The 19,764-nt window shown below is 45.0% G+C and overlaps 1 protein-coding gene across 1 annotated transcript in view; it reads right to left on the reverse strand.

Annotated features, from left to right (window-relative positions):
• Positions 1-244: 244 nt before the first annotated feature.
• Positions 245-19,764, reverse strand: part of GPC6 (glypican 6) — a 1,077,089-nt gene continuing 1,057,569 nt past the window's right edge. The window contains exons 7-9 of the mRNA XM_021695926.2: positions 18,326-18,462; positions 4,200-4,375; positions 245-458 (exon numbers count right to left, since the gene is read on the reverse strand). Of these exons, the coding sequence (XP_021551601.1) occupies positions 256-458; positions 4,200-4,375; positions 18,326-18,462 (516 nt within the window). The 3' untranslated portion in view covers positions 245-255. The remainder of the gene's footprint in view (positions 459-4,199; positions 4,376-18,325; positions 18,463-19,764) is intronic.

Consider the following 19,764-nt stretch of genomic DNA (forward strand, 5'->3'; position numbering starts at 1 on the left):
ATGAAAGATTTGAGTTAAGAATTCTCTAGAATAAACAAGGTCCCCACAGAGAGCTGAAGGAAAGAGGAAGCAGTCCAGTGTGGCACCCAGTACTCTTTGGGCAAACAGAAAGGGAGGCAGAGTGCAGTACTGTCTCTTCTCATAGAAAACGGGTAAGTTTTTGTGGCATGGTCCATTGTCCAAGAGTGTAAGAAAAGAAGTGAGTTGGCCATTCAGATAGCTAAAATGCAGTTTCATCTGACCAAAAACCCAGGATTATCTGCACAGTCTCTGCAGTGCCAGGACGATGCAGACCAGAGATCCTGAGAGCAGGGAGTGGCCGGGCTGGGCTGCCGAAGAGTCCACCTCTCTCCGGTCGGGGTCCACCGCGGGGGCCTCTGTGGTGACGAACTCAAACTCCGTGGGACACACATCATCCATGCACCCACTGCCACTCCCCGAGCCGCTGGATTCATCGCCTGGCGTGGGCGGATTGAGAAAGAAAGTTAGACCAGGACTGGGAAGGAGTGGGGGCACCCACCAGATTTGGGTCTGGGGGTGGAAGGGATGTTCCCCCTCCCAACCCCCACGACGGGTTTGTGTTTAGCGGGCAGGTTTGTGATGGGCAGGCAGACCTGACCAAAATAGATGTCTGACACCCAGTGCTAACTGACATCCAGTTACCCAACTGACGAAACGTATGACTCCTAGACCCGGCGAGGGGCCATCCCTACAGTGTTGGCATTCAAGAGGTATTTCTTATTCTGGTTAATGTTTAAATTGCTTTAAGAAATTCTGTCCCTCGCTCCTTTTGTACCTTGGGGCCATTGTTCTCAGCAGATATTGTGCTTTGGTAAAGGATCTTGAAATGAGGTTTAAGGTAAACAAAGACGGCTAAGTAGGCAACCTGAGAACAGGAGCACATAGTTGTGAAAGGCACGTATTATTATGCATTTTGACTACTTGATTCCACCTGTGTTCTCCTCTAAGAGTGAGGATGAGCTCCATCTCAACCAACTTCTCCCTCTGACCCCGGGGTTGACGACTATGGACAGCTGCTTGTATTTGTCAGGACCATAACCCAAGAATGGATTTTATATTTTCAAGTTTTTTTAAAAAAATAATCCAATGGAGAATAGTATTTTGTGACGTATGAGTAGGGTGTGTGTGAAATCTAAACCTCAGTGTCCATGGATGAGGTTATACTGGAACATAGCCACCCCCTTCGCTTCTGCATTGTCTCATTCTGCATTCAAAGCTGAGCATATTTAATATCTGGCTCTTGACAGAAAATGTTTGCCATTCCTGCTTGAAATCAACGCCCAGGTGCCCACCTCGTATGTCCTCTTAGCATGGCGTCTTCCCACTTGCCTGCCATGCCTTCTGGGCCTGCTCTAGTCCACTTCTCACCGCTTGCTTCCTTCCTGCTTCACAAACCCTGTGTCTCAGACCAGGGTCCCAGTTCGGTCTCCATCAGTTTCTAGCTGTGTGGAAGTACTTAACGCCATTTGCAACTGTAGTATTAACTTGCTTGTTCTCTTGTGTCCCCTGTGAGAATGTGTGCTTGTGGAGGGCAGAGACTTTGTGTGGTGTATACTGTTCACTTCTGTATCCCCATGGCCTTTAATGGTCCCTGGCGTGCAGCAGGTGCACAAAAATTCCTCGCTGAACAGTTAAATGTGCCTTGAGCAGTTTCCTCAACTTCTGTCCCTTTCCTTATCTCAACAGATCCAGACAATGGCATTTACACGTAGAGCGTGTGTGAAGCCATTCTGGTAAAATGTGTGAGGGCACCAAACGCTGCACTTGCAATGAGGCCTGATGGGAAAACAAAGAACAAAAAACACGGTTCCTACAGCAAAGAGGACCTAGATTTTAACCTGCCGTTTTTTTCTCTAAGTGAACGAGGGCAAGCCGGTGAGCCTCACTGGGCTCGCTTGCTCAGCAGTAAAAAGGAGAATATTCCTGTTTCACAGGATCGTTAGGGGGAATAGGTGAGATAATGTGCCTGGGAGAACAGAGGAAACTGTAAACCTGGTAATGACATTTCCTGTTTGCCCCACTTGCTCAAAGATTCACTCAATAAATTCCTCCCTGTTGGCTTGAAACAAGGATGAGCTTGTTGAGCTGCCCCTGGCATACCGGCGCCATCTTGGGCACTAGATACCATGTAAGTGCCGTCAAGTAACACAGGGGCTCTTCTATGGTCCCCCCGAATAAGCAAGGCACAACTCAGCATGATTCTTCTTCTTCTTCTTCTTCTTCTTTTTAAATGGGACATCTAAATATCAGGTAAGATCACTTGAATACACTATACCAGGTTCTTAACATTTTCTCGGATTTATCTTTAGTGGCCTTTACAAGGGGGAAAATGCCCATTAATTAAATTCAGAGATACCAGAACTGCTAAGGGAATTGTTCTTAACACTGGTATTATGAACAAGAAGTACTATAACCTTTACAAAGATATTATTAAAGTGATTTAGAATATTAAAACTGTGGTAAGCAAATAATGACAGGAGATCCAGCTGAGAAAAATAATGGCCCCATCTCTTTCTGAAAAGGAGTCAGAAATGCAGGAGTTTAAGGGGTGATTTTCCAAAATGTCAAAGGCAGGAAGGGTGATGATTGTTGTAAGATGTGATAATGGTTTATAGGACAGACACTATCCTAAAACGGAGGACCAAATATGGGGCTTGGGTTAGAGCTAAGTGATGCTCTTAACTGTTGTTAATTTTTATTTTCTTGTGAGGGGAAGTGGAGCGCGATCTCTCTGCAAGGACGTTCCCTAAGCTTTGTAGACTGACACGTACATAACCTCTTTAGGTCAAAGAGGAAAGAGAAACAAGGCCAACCTCAACTAATTCTTACATTACCTTGAATTACTTATTCCTATAGTCATTCTCCAGATAATAAAGCATTTCGTGAGACAGAGAGGATGACAATGCATTCAGAGGAGCAAAGCTAAGGAACGAGCAGGGGAGAAGCATCAAAGGCTAACACCTCGTGGAAGGTTCTCTTCTGAAGAGGTAAAGAAGAAGTTTAGTGAAGAGGAGGAGAAATAATAGGAGGACTCTCAGAAATCTTACAGCAATAAAGTCTAGTGGGTTGGCAATTATCCTGCATTTAGAAAATTAATTTTTGAGTTGCTTAAAATGGAATAAAGCACTAAAAATTTTCTGCAGGGGACAACTCAGTAGGATGCTGGCTAAGACTTGGATGACTTAATGTCCTCCATCTGTAACTTGTTTCTTTCTATCTCGTTAATTCAAGCACACAAACATCATCTTTTGCTTCAGTGATCAAATTATAGAATCACTGGTGACTGCACAGCTTATGTTCAAGAAATCTTTTCCCAAGAACTCTGTTTAAGGATACATATCTTTAAAAAAATCCCAAAGCAATAAAATAACCCCCCCAAATTTGTATAGTTACACATCTTAAAACCACTTACACAAACCCCAAATTTAATTTAACGCTCACTTCATAGACTTTCCAATCACTTCTCATATTTTGGGATGGCTAATAAACTAGTCATGGGTCCTATTGCACCAGCATTTCATTATTTCTGTCAATATTTCAGAGACCAATGTCTATGGTTCATACACGTGAGGGACTGGATAGAGGGAGAGCTAATGCAGTTGAATCCAGGGCACATGAGATATTATCTTAGCTCCTTCACAGATGGCCGCAAATGAACTTCCCAAAGACCCGACCTCACAGGCTGGAACGTTCCCCATTCTATAGAAGAGAAATCTGAGACTCAAGAAATAATTTGCTTAAGTCGGTAAGTGATAAAACCGGGATTTCAACCTAGCCTTGTCTGAGGAAGCTTCAGAACATTCTTCTTTTGGTGGTTGGAGAAGGGGACAAGAGTTTGGGGCAGAGATGTAAATGATGATGGGGGAAGGAGAAGATGAAAACATTACTTTGTTGCTTGATCATGAATGGATCACCTGGCAGATGAGACCCAATGGTTAGCTTGGGAAGCATTGAATGTAATCCACTGAAACTATTCCTTAAGACCAGTTATGATTTTAGTGGAATCCTAAGCTTTGTGCATCAGAGCTTTCAGTCCAAAGGACTGTAAAGAGCTCTTCAGACCAGGCAAGCAGGACACAAGATTAAATGTGAACATTGCTCTTGAAGAAAAAGTGGGGTATCATCTACAACCTGTTTCTCACTGTGGAGGTTATTGGTACCGATAAAGACTTCCTTACTCGTGTCCTGGAAGTTGACATCATTGCCATTGTATGCATTCTTTAGTTTGTTGGTCATCACACGGAGAGCCATGATCTGCTGCCTGATGAAAGTGTCGGGCCGTGTGATGTCCACGTCGACCTCCGGGTTGTTAATCTGGTTGGTCAGCCCATCGTTCATGATTTCGGGCAAGTATCTGCGAGGCCGACAGGGAAAGAACAGATTAACGTGAGGCAGGAGGGGCCTGGGTACCAGACTGTGCTGTGCTGTCTCTGACAGTGGGCCAGAACATCTGCAACAACTGAGCTCGACTCCTGAGAAGAAAGACCAGAAAGTGAAAACAAGGGATAACTTTTCTCAGAGGGAGCTATGGCTAAAAAATGGTTTCACGGTGGTTCTTAAAATGGTACTGAATTTGTAGGGAGGCTTGCCCACGAATCAATGTTCAACAGGGGACTTACAGAAATCATTTCTTAAAATTAACGACTTCCTCCTCTATTCCAAATGGTAGATACTAAAGTCAAGGGCTCACTAGCTTCCTCCACCATCTGGTTATTTTTGCTAAGAACTGAACTTGTAAATTACATATGCTCTTAGAGAATTCTCTTGTACGAGGATGCTCTCTCAACCGAGGACACCTTACCTCAGACTTTAATCAGAAGAACTTGAACTTCTGGATATAAAAAACCACCTTTGGCAATTGGAGGTGTGACCAGTTAGCACTGGAATGTTTGAGGTGTCCATTGGGGTTTTGTTTGGTAACAGCATCTTGGATCTAATATTCGATATTGGGCAAAGCAGAAGGGTAAAATCTAATGGTTCTTTAATTCTTTTACTGGCAAATTTAGGTTCATATTCTTTTAGCTTGTACAAAAATTTTAAAACTGTCAGTCCTTCAAAGCCAACTGCCCAAGCTGCCTGTGTGCATTTACACCAGTGGAGACTACAGACCTCAGAAAAGTGTCTGGAGCCCCCTCTGACTCCTCATGCTCATGACCCACCCATTTACAGCCCTCCTTCTCTTTTTCTCCCAGAGCTCCCTGCACCTGCTTCTTCTATCTCATTTCCCCTGGCTCTCCCAGAGTGCAGATGGTACAAGAGCCTCACACCAACTTCCCTCCCTGCCTCTTCCTTTTTCGTGCATCCTGCACACATGATCTGACCTATCTTCACGAGCTATTGTTTTCATCAAATTACTCTTCTGTTGAAAGACTTTTGGTGATAGTAGTTGATGTCTACCAAGTACTTACTGTCAGGCACTGTGCTAAGCACCTCATATGTATTTTAAAATTCAGCCCCCTTGCACATCTAAGAGGTGCATGCTATTTTATCTCCATTTGGTAAAAGAGAAAACTGAGGCTGAGTGAGGATGAGTAGCTGTGCAAAGTTAATGGATGGCAAAACCATGATCTAAGCCCAGTAGGTCTAGTTTTAGAGTCCATGTGTCCAAATGGTGCTCCATACTGCCTGGTTGATCACACATGACAATTCACATTTTATAGCTCAGCTGTCAAGGCCCATTTTCATCCTGTCTCTACTTTCTTATGCTGCAACAATCCCTTCAAGGTGCACTCCTTGCCTAGCAGAATCTACAGCATGTATACAGCTTATACTCACCTGTCCTGCAGGCATTCCTTGCATGCAATGCACTTTCCAATTTAAGTCCCAAATATCCTTAAAGACCCAGGTCAACCTTTGCTTTCTCTTTAAGATATTTTCCAGCTTTTAGGGATCTACCCATCCTTTTGGAGGGCTGCCACATTCATCTGGGCATTTTGTGCACTGCACAAAGTCACCCGCTGAGGGAGGGAGTTTGGCTGGAATCCAGCCTGAATTCTGTGCCCACAGAGCAATGCACCTGCAGGGCACCATTCACCGAAGGGACACATTTTTATTTTTTGTTCTTCTTGGGAATTGTTTTATTTTCGAAAATTTCAATGCATACCAAAGCAGAGACAACCATATAATGAACCCTCATGTACCCATCAGGTGCCTTTTTCTAATTCTTACAAAGGTTCTATATTTGTCTGTGTCCTGGTAAGAAACAGATGGCACACTCAAAGAGGTAATAGAGTTTGAAGGAGAGACAACTTATGAAGGTGTGAACAGGGAAACCAGCGCTGGGTGGCAAGGAACCCCAAGACTGGCAATAGCAGGAGGGCCAGAGGGGAAGGAACTGTCACCAGTATGCACAAGCACTGAAATCGCAGAGAGCAACTGAATGACACAGCAACTGTTAAACCAAGGCCCGTCAGGGAGAGAGCCGAGGGAATGATACCCTGACTTCTCTCGTCCCTCCTTCTGACCTCCACGTGCTGCCTCCCATTAGCTGAAGCCAACTGGGGGCCAGTGGGCAAGGGGACCCAGGTGATGCAGTTTGTAGAGATCCTCCTTCAGGGCAGAGACCCAGGTGGAGGGATGAAGAGTGGATCTCAAGGGGAATCAGGACATCTGGGACAGGGACCCAATAGGCTGGGGGCAGCACTGCCTGATGGCTATATCATCGTTCTTCTACTGCTTCTACTATTGTGGCTTGCAAGCTGAGAAAACTTCATTCCTCTATTTTGTCCTTCCTTTACATATCCTTGTACAACATACTTATGCTTACAATTCTTCCCCTTCCTGCGGGTCATTTTCCAAGTTCTGGAAGCCAAAGGCTCTCTATCCATTAGCCTCCAAAAGAAGAAATGGAAACAGAGAGATTTTTATATTTCAGCCATTTTTCAGTTATTGAAATCTTATGCATGATGCATTTGTGTATGAATTGGTTTATCCATTTTAAGTCAGAGGTCCTCTGAATGAGCTCCATGTCTTCATCTAGATCTTGAACAAAATCGACTTCACCACGTTCACCACATAATGAATAATAAAACACACAGAGTGCATTGCGAATTCTTTTCCATAAAGCTTCACAGTATTTGCCACCCTAAAAAAAAGTCCTAATTGAAATTTTTTAGAAGTCATAGAACCATCTCTCTTTAGTGTTACAGCAAAGCATAATATGGCTGATATACTAATAAATTCTGTTACCTTCTGGACTTGACTTCTAAAATATGACATTGGATTGACTATTATTGACATCAGTTACATATGCTGGGCTCCACGGGCTCTACTTAATTACTAAAGCTCATTGGCATGAACAGTAGCAAGTGCAGGCTAGCCTTTGCTGAAACGGGAGTTGAGGGTGGCTGAAAGGGGCTCGTTGGTTCTGGTGTTGCCCCTCAACATCTTGGACAATGATTCCTGCAACTGTACCTAGGCCGGGTCAGAGGAGGGCTTTGTTTCTTTCAGATGCTGTGTGCACTGCACAGCTAGCCGAGACTCATTTATCAGAAGCTGACTGCAATAGCTTACGTGGGAATGCTACCCTGGGGGTCTGAGCATCCAGGAACAATAAGAGACTGCCAAATCAACCCACCCTCTAACTGTGCCTACTGATGCTCAGCCGCTTACAATAAAAACAAGTAACAATGCACCCGTGTCCTCAAGAACCTTTTCTCCTTTTGGTGTATTCAGAGGGTAACTTTAGAGACAATGTGGAAACTTAAACCACAAGCACAGTTGAAAAAGAAAATGGCCATTTTGTCACTCCAGAGGTACATCCCGAGGCCAAATCTATGGATATCCAAAGTGCAACCTGAGGGATCTATAGAAGCCCGGGACTCATGTTTGGTCTCTTTGTATAATGTTCATGTCCTGAAGAAACGGATGCCTCTTTGAGCCCATACTATTCTTTATTAGATTTTGCACCAGCTTCTTGTCATGACAGCATTCTATTTTTGCACCATTACGTTTGGGGAGACACGGAAAGGAAGCAGGATCTTGGTACAGATAAGCCAGCTTCCCAGGCTGGATGCACATTTATCCAGGGGCAGGGAGAACCCAGAAATGAGGACAGATTGGAAGGTTGAACAGGGTGTCATGGTTGGTCAATGCTTCACGCTCAGCGTGGCAAGTGGGTGCCATCCATGAACAAGCAGGCATAGCTCGCCCATTCGGGTTACCTTCTATTCTGCAAGAGCATGTATAGGAACTAGACCTTCAGTAGTTTTGCAGAATTATTTTTCTTCCCATCTGTTGTTAGGGGCTGAATGTTTGTGTTCCCCTCAAGTTCACATGTTGAAAACCTAATGCCCAAGGTAATGGTTTCAGGAGGTGAGGTCTCTGGGAGGGGATCAGGTCATGAGGGCAGAGCTCATAAAAGAGGCCCCAGAGTCGGGGCGCCTGGGTGGCTCAGTTGGTTAAGCGACTGCCTTCGGCTCAGGTCATGATCCTGGAGTCCTGGGATCGAGTCCCACATCGGGCTCCCAGCTCAGCGGCGAGCCTGCTTCTCCCTCTGACCTTCTCCCCCCTCATGCTGTTTCTCTCTCGCGCGCTCTCTAATACATAAATAAATAAAATCTTTAAAAAAAAAAAAAAAAGAGGCCCCAGAGAGCTAGCTTAGCCCTTGCACCATGCGAGGACACAACAAAAAATTGAAAAATCTGTAACCCCGGAAGAGGGCTCTCACCGGACTTTCAGCCTCCAGCAGTGTGGGCAATCAATTTCTGTTGTTTCTAAGCTACCCGGATGTGGCATTTTGTTACACCAGCTTGAATGGACTAAGACCAACATCTAATTTCATATTGTGGACATAGGCTTCCTTGCTTACACCCACACGTTACAGCTGATCGGGGTGGAAGAGTTCCGTAGGAATTGGGGGTGGGGGCACTTATATGTTCAACCTTGTGACTGGCTGCAGGCTCTGTCGGGGCTCCCACTGGCAGAGGTGACACCCTCTGTCACCCTCCGTCACCTGACACCACAGAAGGTCGTCCCCCTCCAGCCCCCACCCCGGCCAGCCATCATGTCCGTCATGGCCACCACTCAAAATCACTCCTTTCAGTTGCTAGATGAATATGCTTGCCAGGAGGACAGACATGTTGACCTATCTGTAGTCTGTATTTCTTATCACCTCATTAATGCTGGTGGTTGCTTTGACAGAAGGGGGGAAAGGGACACCCAGCTCTCACAATCTAATGGGATTTGAAAGCCAGTAAAAGTCTGAGAAGCGAGACACCTGTAAGGAAGGTTATCCTGCCGGTGCCCATTGGAGTTGGCAGAAGTCCAAGTGGAAGCCGGGGCAGGAATGGGGAGAAATGGGGGCCCCAGGTGCTAGCTTGGGTTTGTTTTAAGGTGACAGATGCTTCCTCCTACTGCTTCTGCCTCAAGGCACACTGAGCAGAGAGGTAAAAGCAGATTCAGTCCTGCTTGTTGCCACAAATGAGCTGCATTCAATACGTGTCTCTCCAGCGATTTCTAATTCTAAGCTACATACTCATTCCTTCTTGTGGTTTTAAGAGTTCTACTAATCTAAGTAGTATGATAGTAATTCAGGTCCCAATATTTCTTATCTGCAGTTCCAAAATTTTAAAAATTTCCGAAGTTTTTTTTTTTTCTCTTTCCTGCACTCCCCTTATTAACAAAACTTGATCTGATCTGAAATGAGGCTAATCAGAGTTCTCATTTTATCCCACTTAGCGGGAATAGTAATACATCTTGCTGCAGAAATTGAACACGGTTGACTGTGAGTTACAGCCTCAGACTCCACCCACTGGGAGTATTATTACATAACGTATAGTATCAGCCCTGGGATGACTTCCTAAAAATCTAAAAGGAGTCTGAAATCCAAAACACAGATGGTCCCAAAGATCTCAGATAAGGGACTATGAGCTTGTGGTACCTATAACTTCTTTCAGAGGCTTTCTTAAAATAGAAATTTTAAACTTCACACCTGTTAGAGTGGCTATTATTTAAAAACAAAACAAAACAAAATAACAAGTGTTGGTAGGGACATAGAGTGGAGTGTAAGTGCCCGACATTAAGCTTCTGATTGCCCGGGCATCCATTTCAAAGACAGCATCTTGAGCAAATGCATTGGCGGCTACCTGAAATGGCCACTCGCAGAACAGCAGAGAAGAAACTAGGCTGCTCCCACCCAGGAAGCGTGCCTTTCAGAAAGCCCTGGAAAACCTAGAGAACTGACCGCTTGAGTGCCCCTCATCTCCCTTCCCATGCCCTAATTCCTACTCTTTGGTTTTATATTAGGAAATCAGCCAATTGGCAGTGAACCTGAGAAATTTCAGGCACCCTACACTCGACCTGAATAAAGGCAAAGCCCCGGGTTGTTCCTGTGACCCCTGACCTTGCTATGTGGTCACTGACCATGCCATGTGCTCTCCAGGTCCCCTGAGTAATAAATCTTGTTCCTCAAGGTTCCCTGATGGTTTCTTGCTGAAGAGCAAGAGCCAACCCAGCCCTAAGTAAGGGCCCTGGTTGGGGAAGTGTCTGTGGAGCTTGCTATGAGTGATGGTGACCAGGCTGGCACGGCAGGCATCCCTAACCGAATGTGCTACCATCAACAGGCTTGGGAACATGGAGAAACTGGAACTCTCGTGCTTGCTATAGGGAATGTAAAATGGTGCAATGCTATGGAAAACAGTATGGCGGTTCTTCAAAACATTAAAGTTAGACTTACCATATGATCTAGCAATTCCGCTCCTGGAATTTTCAATCCAAAAGAATTGAAAGCAAGTACTGGAACAGATATTTGTGCACTTCTGTTCACAGTGGCATTATTTACAATAGCCAAAAGGTGGATGCGACCCACGTGTCCATTGATGAATGCACGGGTTACTAAATGTGGTATGTACAGATAATACATCCAGCCTTGAAAAGGAAGAAAATTCTGACACGTGCTACCACACGGATGAACTTTAAAGACAGGCTACGTGAAATCATCCAGACACAAAAAGACAAATATTGTGCAATTCCACTTACATGAGGTAACTAGAGGAGTCAAATTCATAGAGACGGGAAAGAGAATGGTGGTTGCTGGGAGCTGGGGAGAGGGAGAAGTGCAAAATGAGTCTTTAATGGATTCAGAGTTTCAGTTTAGGAAGATGATAAAGGCCTGTGGACGGATGGTGGTGATGGTGAACAATAATGCCAATGTACCTCCTGGCCACTGAACTGTACCTTTAAAGATGGTAACAGTGTTACATTTGATGTTATGTATATTTTACCACAATTTAAAAAAAAATTCAGTTTTAAGTGTAACTTCTCTAAGTTCTTGATATAAGTTACTTTTTCCCTCCCCTGACCTTCCTTTTTTTTTGGGGGGGGGGGGCCAGAAAGTGGAATTACTCAAAGCATAGAGTGACTTTATGTTTTAAGTGGGTTTATACGTTCTTGAAGACTGCTAAGCTGGAGTTACCTGTGACATTATGTACTTCGATGGGATGTGACCCTATAATACGGTCAAAGGTGAGAGACTGACACAGGACATCTGAGATTCCCTGAGACCCAGCAGGGTGATTGTGGGCAAGCCAGTTAGCTACTTTATATGATTATATATATTTATATATTTACATGAATAATCCTTACCTCATTTCATAAGCTGCCCTACTGAGCTAAGTTATATGAAAATGCTTGAAAAATCAAACACACTTTGCAATTCTAATGCGTTCTTAGAAAATGAAGTTGTTAACATGGCCCCTTGGATGCCAGACTTGTTTCTTAGGAGGTGCTGACGGCTGCAGAATTTGGACTTGTAAAGCTGGACTCCGGTAGAGAGGAATGATTTGTTGTGCCTTTCCTCCAGCTGGAGAGCATGTGGCATGAAATGGTTTGGGGACCCCTGGAGGACACACAGCTCATTGGTTGCCGCATCGAGCAGAAGCTGAACTCTTTGACTTGGCCTCTCCGCTCCTTGGCAGGATTCCCCTTCTCCATCCTTTCTTCGTAGGGCTGGAGGCAGCGACCTACAGCCTGAGCGGGACAAAAGACCCACGAGCTGGTCCCCAGGGCTGCTGAGTGGTTGACAGCAACGTACGTCTTGCCTCCTATTGGGAGCTGCATCTTCCCCACTTGCTGGAGTGCACGCAGCACCCCTCGGGCGCAGGACCGCAGCTTTCGAGGGCTCCTTCCTCCCACGTGTGCACAGCACGGAAGGATGCGCTCAAGAATGCTGGGTTTGACAGCTTCCAGTTCCTTCCCAGACAGATTTCCCCCCTTCCCAAACGCGGTTGCTTGGCTGGGTATACATCAGATACTTTACAGTTCTTTAAAATGCAGCCAGAGTGCTTTGGGACACATTCTGCAATCAGACTAAAACAATATTGTCCTGCCGGCTCCGCCAAGTCACTGTCTTTGACAGATTTCTCATTGCCGTGCATCATTTCAACCCTCTTCCATCTGCTCAAACGTACCCAGTCATGACTTGCTATTTCTTTGCTTAGTCAATCCACTCGGTGGCTGGTGAGAGGGACTGATCTACTTTCTAGATTTTTCTACTTTTCCTATTTCTTACAATTTACTGTATTTATCTCCCGGCCTGAGGAAAGATTTCCTTGGGGACACAGTTATTTCTGTGAGGATCAGGGGCTTTGAAAACCAGCAGAGGCTCCTTGCGAACGCTCTGTTTCCAACTGACTCGAATAATCCTCGTCCTCAGCCAGCGTCTTGTTGGCCTCCTCCCAGAAGGCATTTTGAAGAAAGGACACGGTGAAGGCTGGACACTGGCTTACGGAGGGGTGGACGCGGGAAGTTGCTTGACAGTTTTATGGGGAGGGGGAGGAATTTGGAAATCACTGAAGAAACCCTGGCACATCTGGAACCACGTGTGTCCTGTCACAAAATCCACATGCTGTCGAGCGCGGCCTCTCACAGGGCGCTTTCATTGCGCTCTTCCGGCCTGTCCCATCATGTCCCGTGCTAATCTTTCCTCTTTCCCTCCTGTGGCCTTAGACAAAGAATCCCCAGGAAGAGAAAACAATCCTTAAGGAAGATACAGATGATGTAATTTGACAGAGTTACGGCCTCAGAAAGTAAAATCTGCCTTGATGGGAGCCCAAAGATAAGAGCCTTGTAGGAACACCATGAGGATTTTATTTTTCCGTGGCTGCCACCTGACCGAGCTCTAGCCTGCAAACGCTAACCATATACAAGTTGTATCTCCTTCGGAGCCCATGCTTTCCTGCCTGCATCCTGTCATTCTTCTCCACCTCCTTACCCACAGCTCGTCCTGACCCCCCAGCTGCCCACGGTGCCCTTCTAAGGGGTGACAGATGGTTGCACATGTCCTTCTAGGATCTCTGGGTTCACCCTGGGAGCGTTAGGAGGCCTAGACTTGTAACCCACACTGTGCTGCTTTTACTTTTTCCCCCTTTGGCCTTCTAGATTATTATCGATTCCCTCCTCCCCTTACTTACTAGCTTCCTTTCGATTGCTATTTGTCTGAGTTGAGTCAGTGTTGCTGTGTCTTCTTTCATTTCTCTCTAGGAATTTGTTTACGTCAGTGAGACATGCAAGAAGTTATATTTGCAAACTTACTTTCCTGCCGGTCACTGAGGATGCATCCTAGGCTGCTTTTCTTGAGTAGCAGACACTGCTAAGAATTCTGAGGAAAATTCTTTATTAGCTGTTCTGATAGCGGAGGATGTGAATCTGAGTACTAACTGCTGTAGACAGAATTTATGTCCCCTTCCCGCCCTCCAGCTCCGTATGTTGAAGCCTTAACTCTCAATGTGATGGTATTAGGAGGTCGGCCTTTGGGAGGTGATTAGTTGTAGGTGAGGGTGAAGGTGGAGCCCCCACATGATGAGACTAGTGCCCTTAGAAGAGGAAGGGATTAGAACCCTCTTTCTCTCTCTGTCCTCACATGGCAGAGACAGCAGCTGTCCACAAGCCAGGAAAAGGGTTCTCACTGCAACCCAACCCTGTTGGCCCCCTGATCTTGGACTTAGAGCGTCCAGACTATGAGAAATCAGTTTCTGTTTAAGCCATGCAGACTCTGGTGTGTGTGTGCATGCAGCATGAACTAAGGCATTAACTAAGTCAAGCACTGGCCAGGGAATTAAAGTACCCATCCTTAGCCCACTGGGCATCCCATTTGCGACCAGAGGTTTGTGTGGACAATACCCTGCATTATAAAGGCTGTGCAGAATTTCCAACTTCAAATTCTCTCTTGAGGCACATGTGAAGCTTAAGCAATTCATTGTCGAGACGGCTTCAACCTAGCCTGTGTTCCGGCTATCTTCAGTGGCTGACGTTACACCTGCACCACGTGACCTCCTCAGCTCAGTTGCTGTTGTTTTTAATCTAAGGAAAGCCCATTAAAGGAAGCATCGGGGTATGCGTGGAGGCCAAGGGAAAACCACAAATCATAACATGCTCCCCGAGGTGTGTGCGTGAACTGAAAAAGGGAGTATCTTACATGTTAATAGGAGCTTAGAGTAGGGCTGCCAGATGAAACGGCAGGATTGCCAGTTACATCTGAATTTCAGATAAGCAATGAATCTTTTTTAAGTATAAGTGTGTTCCATTGGGTGTCTGGTGTTCTGTCTTTGAGCCTTACTGCTCCACGTGTGGCCCCAGAATCTGCAACAACTCCATGTTCTGGAAGCTTGTTAGAAAAGCAGAATCTTAGGTCTCACCCCAGACTTACTGAGCCGGAGTCTGCACTTTTCACAAGCTCCCCAAGACTGTAGCCTGCACATTAACATTTGGGAAGCTCTGTTTTAGAATTCACAGCCTATTTTCATAGACATGATCGCATTGGTCTTTAAATTGTCCCGGGAGATTGGCAAGGGAAAGGGAAGCAGGGAAGAGCTTCTTCTGACAACCAGTCTTTTTGATGGTTTTAGAAGGCATACACACAATTTCCCCCCTCGAAGGGCATAGCCTCTTCCTTCTACCTCCCCTCCTGTTTCCAGACCTGCTTAGCTCCTGAAGCAGGTGAGATCTGCCAGCAAGGGCTGACGGTGGGAGCAGGAAGTTGAGGGCGGGTCCTTATTCTAGAGGAGCCTCTGCTCCCAGACCCTTGACCCTCTCCACACAGCAGGTTCACCCAGCGGCCACCATAGCAGCCACCTCTATGGGTATCCTGCTCTTTCTGTTTAAAGTCATCATCAGTGTCAACTGGAGCCATTCGTTTAGTCACAGCTCTTTGGGAAAAGACGATACATTGGAAGAAATGGACATATCCCTGGTAGGAGTCATTTTGATTTCAGATATGTTAACACGTGAAACAGGTATGCTCCTGAATCCAGGAAGTATGGTAACGAGCTGTGGGGTAGCGTTCAGAAAATAGCAGGGACAAATATGGGTGTTGGAAGACAAGCCAGATCAAATGCTTAGGTGGGAGGAAAGGGCATTGCGAGTGGGTGTGCATGGAAGAATGTGGCTGCAGGAGTTGGATGGATAAAACATAAAGGGAGGGGCGCCTGGGTGGCTCAGTTGGTTAAGTGACTGCCTTCGGCTCAGGTCATGATCCTGGAGTCCTGGGATCGAGTCCCACATCGGGCTCCCTGCTCAGCGGGGGGGTCTGCTTCCCCCTCTGCCCTCTTCCCTCTCGTGCTCTCTGTCTCTCATTCTCTCTCTCTCAAATAAATAAATAAAATCTTTAAAAAAAAAACAAAACATAAAGGGAGGAAGAAATGTCTAAGCTGTCAGTGGTCTCGTCAAGCAGGCTTGAGTTAGGAACTCCAGACCATGACAAGCTCTATCAGTGCTAATAGGCACCTCTGTTCCACAATGCATTAACCCTGTTGATAGAATTTTTTTTTTTAAATCAAGGTTCTGGTTCTTTGATAAGAATGACCTTTCTTTCTTTTTTACATGCATCCCAAATTTTTAGAAGGCCTATTATCTGAAAATCCATACTTAAAATGTAAGGAAAAATAGATTACCTGCATTACAAGTGGATTTTAAACTTACAAAATAGTGGAATTGAAAAAAATTTTCTCACGTGTTCCTGGATCAATTAATATTTGGGTGAGAATGAGAGGAAAGCTTCAATTAAATTAATTCAACAAGCCTTTACTGGTTATCTACTTACTATGCTATTAAATATAAAGTTATTAAGATTTCATGGCAGTGGAAGAATTTTAAAAAGAAACTATGAAATTTTAATATAATTTGAGTCGTAAATATTTGACAGCCTCATTAAAAAAAATAGACTGGATTAGATTCTGGAATATCCTTGCAAATGATTTTACTGCATTAAATTTGATAATTTCACCACCTGCATAAATTCCCCTAATGGCTCCCATTGACCTTGGATAAAAATCAAATCTGGTCCCTAAGTACTGATCTGGGTGGTTCTTCACCTACACTGTCCTTTCCCAAGCCTACAGTGCAACAATATGGCCCTTGCAGTCCCCTCTCCTGCCACTGTGCTTTTCATTGGTTGACAGACATCACCACTATCATAGAGTACTTAAATCACGGAGTCTTGCAGAGTGCCTGGGCAGAGGGAGTGCTTAATAACATTGCTGATGGATGGAGGGACTGAATGAATGAATGTAGGTCCATTAAATCTTTTATAGAGCTAAGGATTTGTTTCATTTGTTCTCCTAACTGGGGGAGAAAAATATTTAGCAGCCATTTGTTTTAGAGGCAGGAGGATGTTGACGTAAAAGAATACTGGGCTAGGACTTGGGAGATTTCCAGCTTTCACCCTTGCTAGTTGGGCAACCTTGGACTAATCGTTCACACACCCAGGTTCTTGATCTGCACAATGTGGAATTCGGCTAAACCTGGTCTCCCCAACTTCTCATTCTTTTTCTTGATGGAGTGTATGTAGTCCCCTCCCCAATCCCTTCCTGCAACATTTCTTTATCTTTCCTTTTGTGTATGCACTAATAGCCAGCAACCTGTGTAACCATGGGAATGTAGTTCAAATCACAGCCTTCATTTCAGCCAAGGCTGAAAGGTAAACACAGATGGGTAACAGAGCAGCTCAGAAAATCAACCACTTTATTCATTAGGCCATCTGGTCATCCTTTACAGTGTCTTTCTGTACAATCATTAGGAAAAGACACATTAGAAGCTGTTAAATTTCACAGCTGAATTTGCTGGCCAAAGGTCTCCTTTCTACAAGGCTGGACCCTGATAAATGACTAAGCATTTTTGAGGGGCGTGTTGTTGATATGACAAATATCTGTCTTCCCTCATGATCTAAGATTTGGACATTGATATTCTGGAGCAACCTGAAATGACTACAGCTCTTTCTATAGCTGTCTTGTTTTTGCCTTGCTAAGCATACTGGGGAGCCAGTATGGCTAATAATATCGTTACCAATAGATGCTAAAACATTCAACTCAGCAGTGTGAGAAATAACACCTAATGAGCACCTCACTTGCACCGCTGCTTAGCTTCTGCAGTTTCTTCTGAACTTAATATCCATGGATCTTCCTGTTTCTTTTTGATCACAGCGGCTTCATCTGCTTGAAAACGCCCACTAAGGCCCAGAACAGAACCCCCACCCCCGCGCCCTTAACTTCTGCACCTGCTGGTCAATCCCCAAAGACTCCTTGAGTCCAATTTACCAGCTGCTCTGCCCACCTGCATCCCCACTGAGGTGTGCTTGGGCAGCCTCCTCTCCTGGTGTCCTGCCCTGCTTGCCAGCTCCCAGCCAGTTCTCCTGTCCAACTCCTCCACCCTAGGAAAACTCAGGCCAACCCCATTTCTGGGCTGAATTAAGAAATTCAGAAATTCCACATCAAGTGGCAGCAACCCTGGGCAACTGAGCAGCAGGATGAAAACAGAGCCATCTCTCATCCGGAGATCCCAGGGGGACTTTTCAAGGCAGGGAACCTATAAGAACACTTTCCCGGTTGTCCCTTGGTCATTTTCTTTTTCCCTTACCCTTCCAATGAGCCCATCAAACACTGTTTTTCTCCAAGGGTGAAAACTATTGCAGCTGAACTTTCACTTCCTGTTTAACTTTTGATGGAAAGAACAGTGCGCCCTGCACATTTCACTCTGGATAAAAATAGCTCTGCTGTCTTTAAGTCATTAAGCGAACATAAAAGGCGATTTGTGATCTCAGGATATCCGTAACCTGGCATCTGTCACCGTTCCTCCGTCCTCATCCAGAGGCGAGGCATTCAGAACAAGGATTCCACGCTTAATGGTGCCTTGAGAGTAAGTGCTCCCAGGTGCCCATCAAACCTGTCACTCTGAACTGCTGTCGCTAAGTGACAACATGTCCCTCCACCCTCCGTTGCTTTTTGCATAAACAGGCCCGTAGAGTTGGGCCAGCAGAGACTTCCAGGGCTGGCTGTGCAATGCCCTGACCAGAAGAACGGTGAGTCCCCCTCACCTGGCTTTGCTGTGCCCATTCCAGCACTCCTCTTCGTTGGCCGCACCTGCTGTCATGCTCTCATCCTTGCAGATGGTGTAGGGCAATGCCGACCAGACCTTTTTAGAGAGCTTCAGTTTCTCTTTTATGTCTGTGACCTGATCAAGAAAGCAAGGAAAGAGAGTGAATAGTCTCCCCAGCTGTTGCCCATTTCTACACAAGGACACGACACAGGTGAAGGTTAGAGAATCTGTGATAGGACGAGCACAAACTCTATCAGTTTTAAGAGAGAGACTCCATGCTGCAGGATTTATTGCCCAGGCAAAGCCTCCCTACCTCCTCCCTCAATCTTCCTCTAGCTCCTGGCAGAGAGTTCGCAGGTAATTGGCTTTTGTTTTCCATCTTTTCTGTCCTCCCATGCTTTGAATTAAAAACTTACAAAGCATCTCAATGGCTTCGGGTCCCTCTCTGGCTGGGAAAAATAGGTGTTCCCTATTGCAGATTTCCCTAAATATATTCTTTAGAATTCATTTGCTTGGATGTCAGATAAATGCACAAAAACAATGCACCGAGAGAAAAAATCTTTCCCCAATGGTCTATTTGTTTTCTGTAAGAAATAAATATTGTCACTAATTTGACTGCTGGTAACCTCTGCTCTTAACCGATGGACAAGTCTATACAGTGCACACTTGGATGGTGAGTAGCAAGCCAAACCCACTTAAAAATCTCTACAGCAGAAAGAGAAAAGTCATTCCGAATACAGGTAAGGGTAAAATCCTCAGCCCTATGGATGGTTGGCGGGGAAAAGCTTAGTAACCCCATATTTAGTGTTTTCAGGCTCAGCACTGACTTTTCACCTGCAGAAAGAGTAGAGACAGGGATTCAGTACCATTTTGGTTCTATAGTTAACATCTAGGTTCATGCAGTCACAACTCTGATTTTCTATTCTATTCCCTATGTGAACATTGGGAACCTATGGATAGTTGAAATGCATCTGTTGTAGGTTGAATTATAATCCCCCACATTCACATGCTGAAGTCCTAACACTCAGTCCCTCAGAATGTGACCTTATTCAGACATAGTTTTTTTTCGTTTGTTTGTTTGTTTTGTTTGTTTGCTTTTTACAGAGGTAAGAAAAGTTAAAATGAGATTATTAGAATGGCCCTAGTCCAAAGGGAAACTTGGGACACAGAGATATGCATAAAGGTAAGACAATGTAGAGAAAGACCTAGAAAAGATTGTCCCCTCACAGCCTCAGAAAAAACCAATCCTGCTGACATCTTGGTTTAGGACTTCTAGCCTCCAGAGCCATGAGACAATAAATTTCTGTTCTTTAAGTGGTATGTTGATACAGCAGCTTTAGCATACCCACAAGGTATTATAGAAGGGACAAGCACTGAGACTTACTGGCATTTTGTATTTGAGATCGATAGCCTTTGGAAATAAAGTATTCAGTGTTT

The sequence above is a fragment of the Neomonachus schauinslandi genome, chromosome 3 (assembly GCF_002201575.2).
Source record: "Neomonachus schauinslandi chromosome 3, ASM220157v2, whole genome shotgun sequence".
Classification (NCBI taxonomy): Eukaryota; Metazoa; Chordata; class Mammalia; order Carnivora; family Phocidae; genus Neomonachus; species Neomonachus schauinslandi.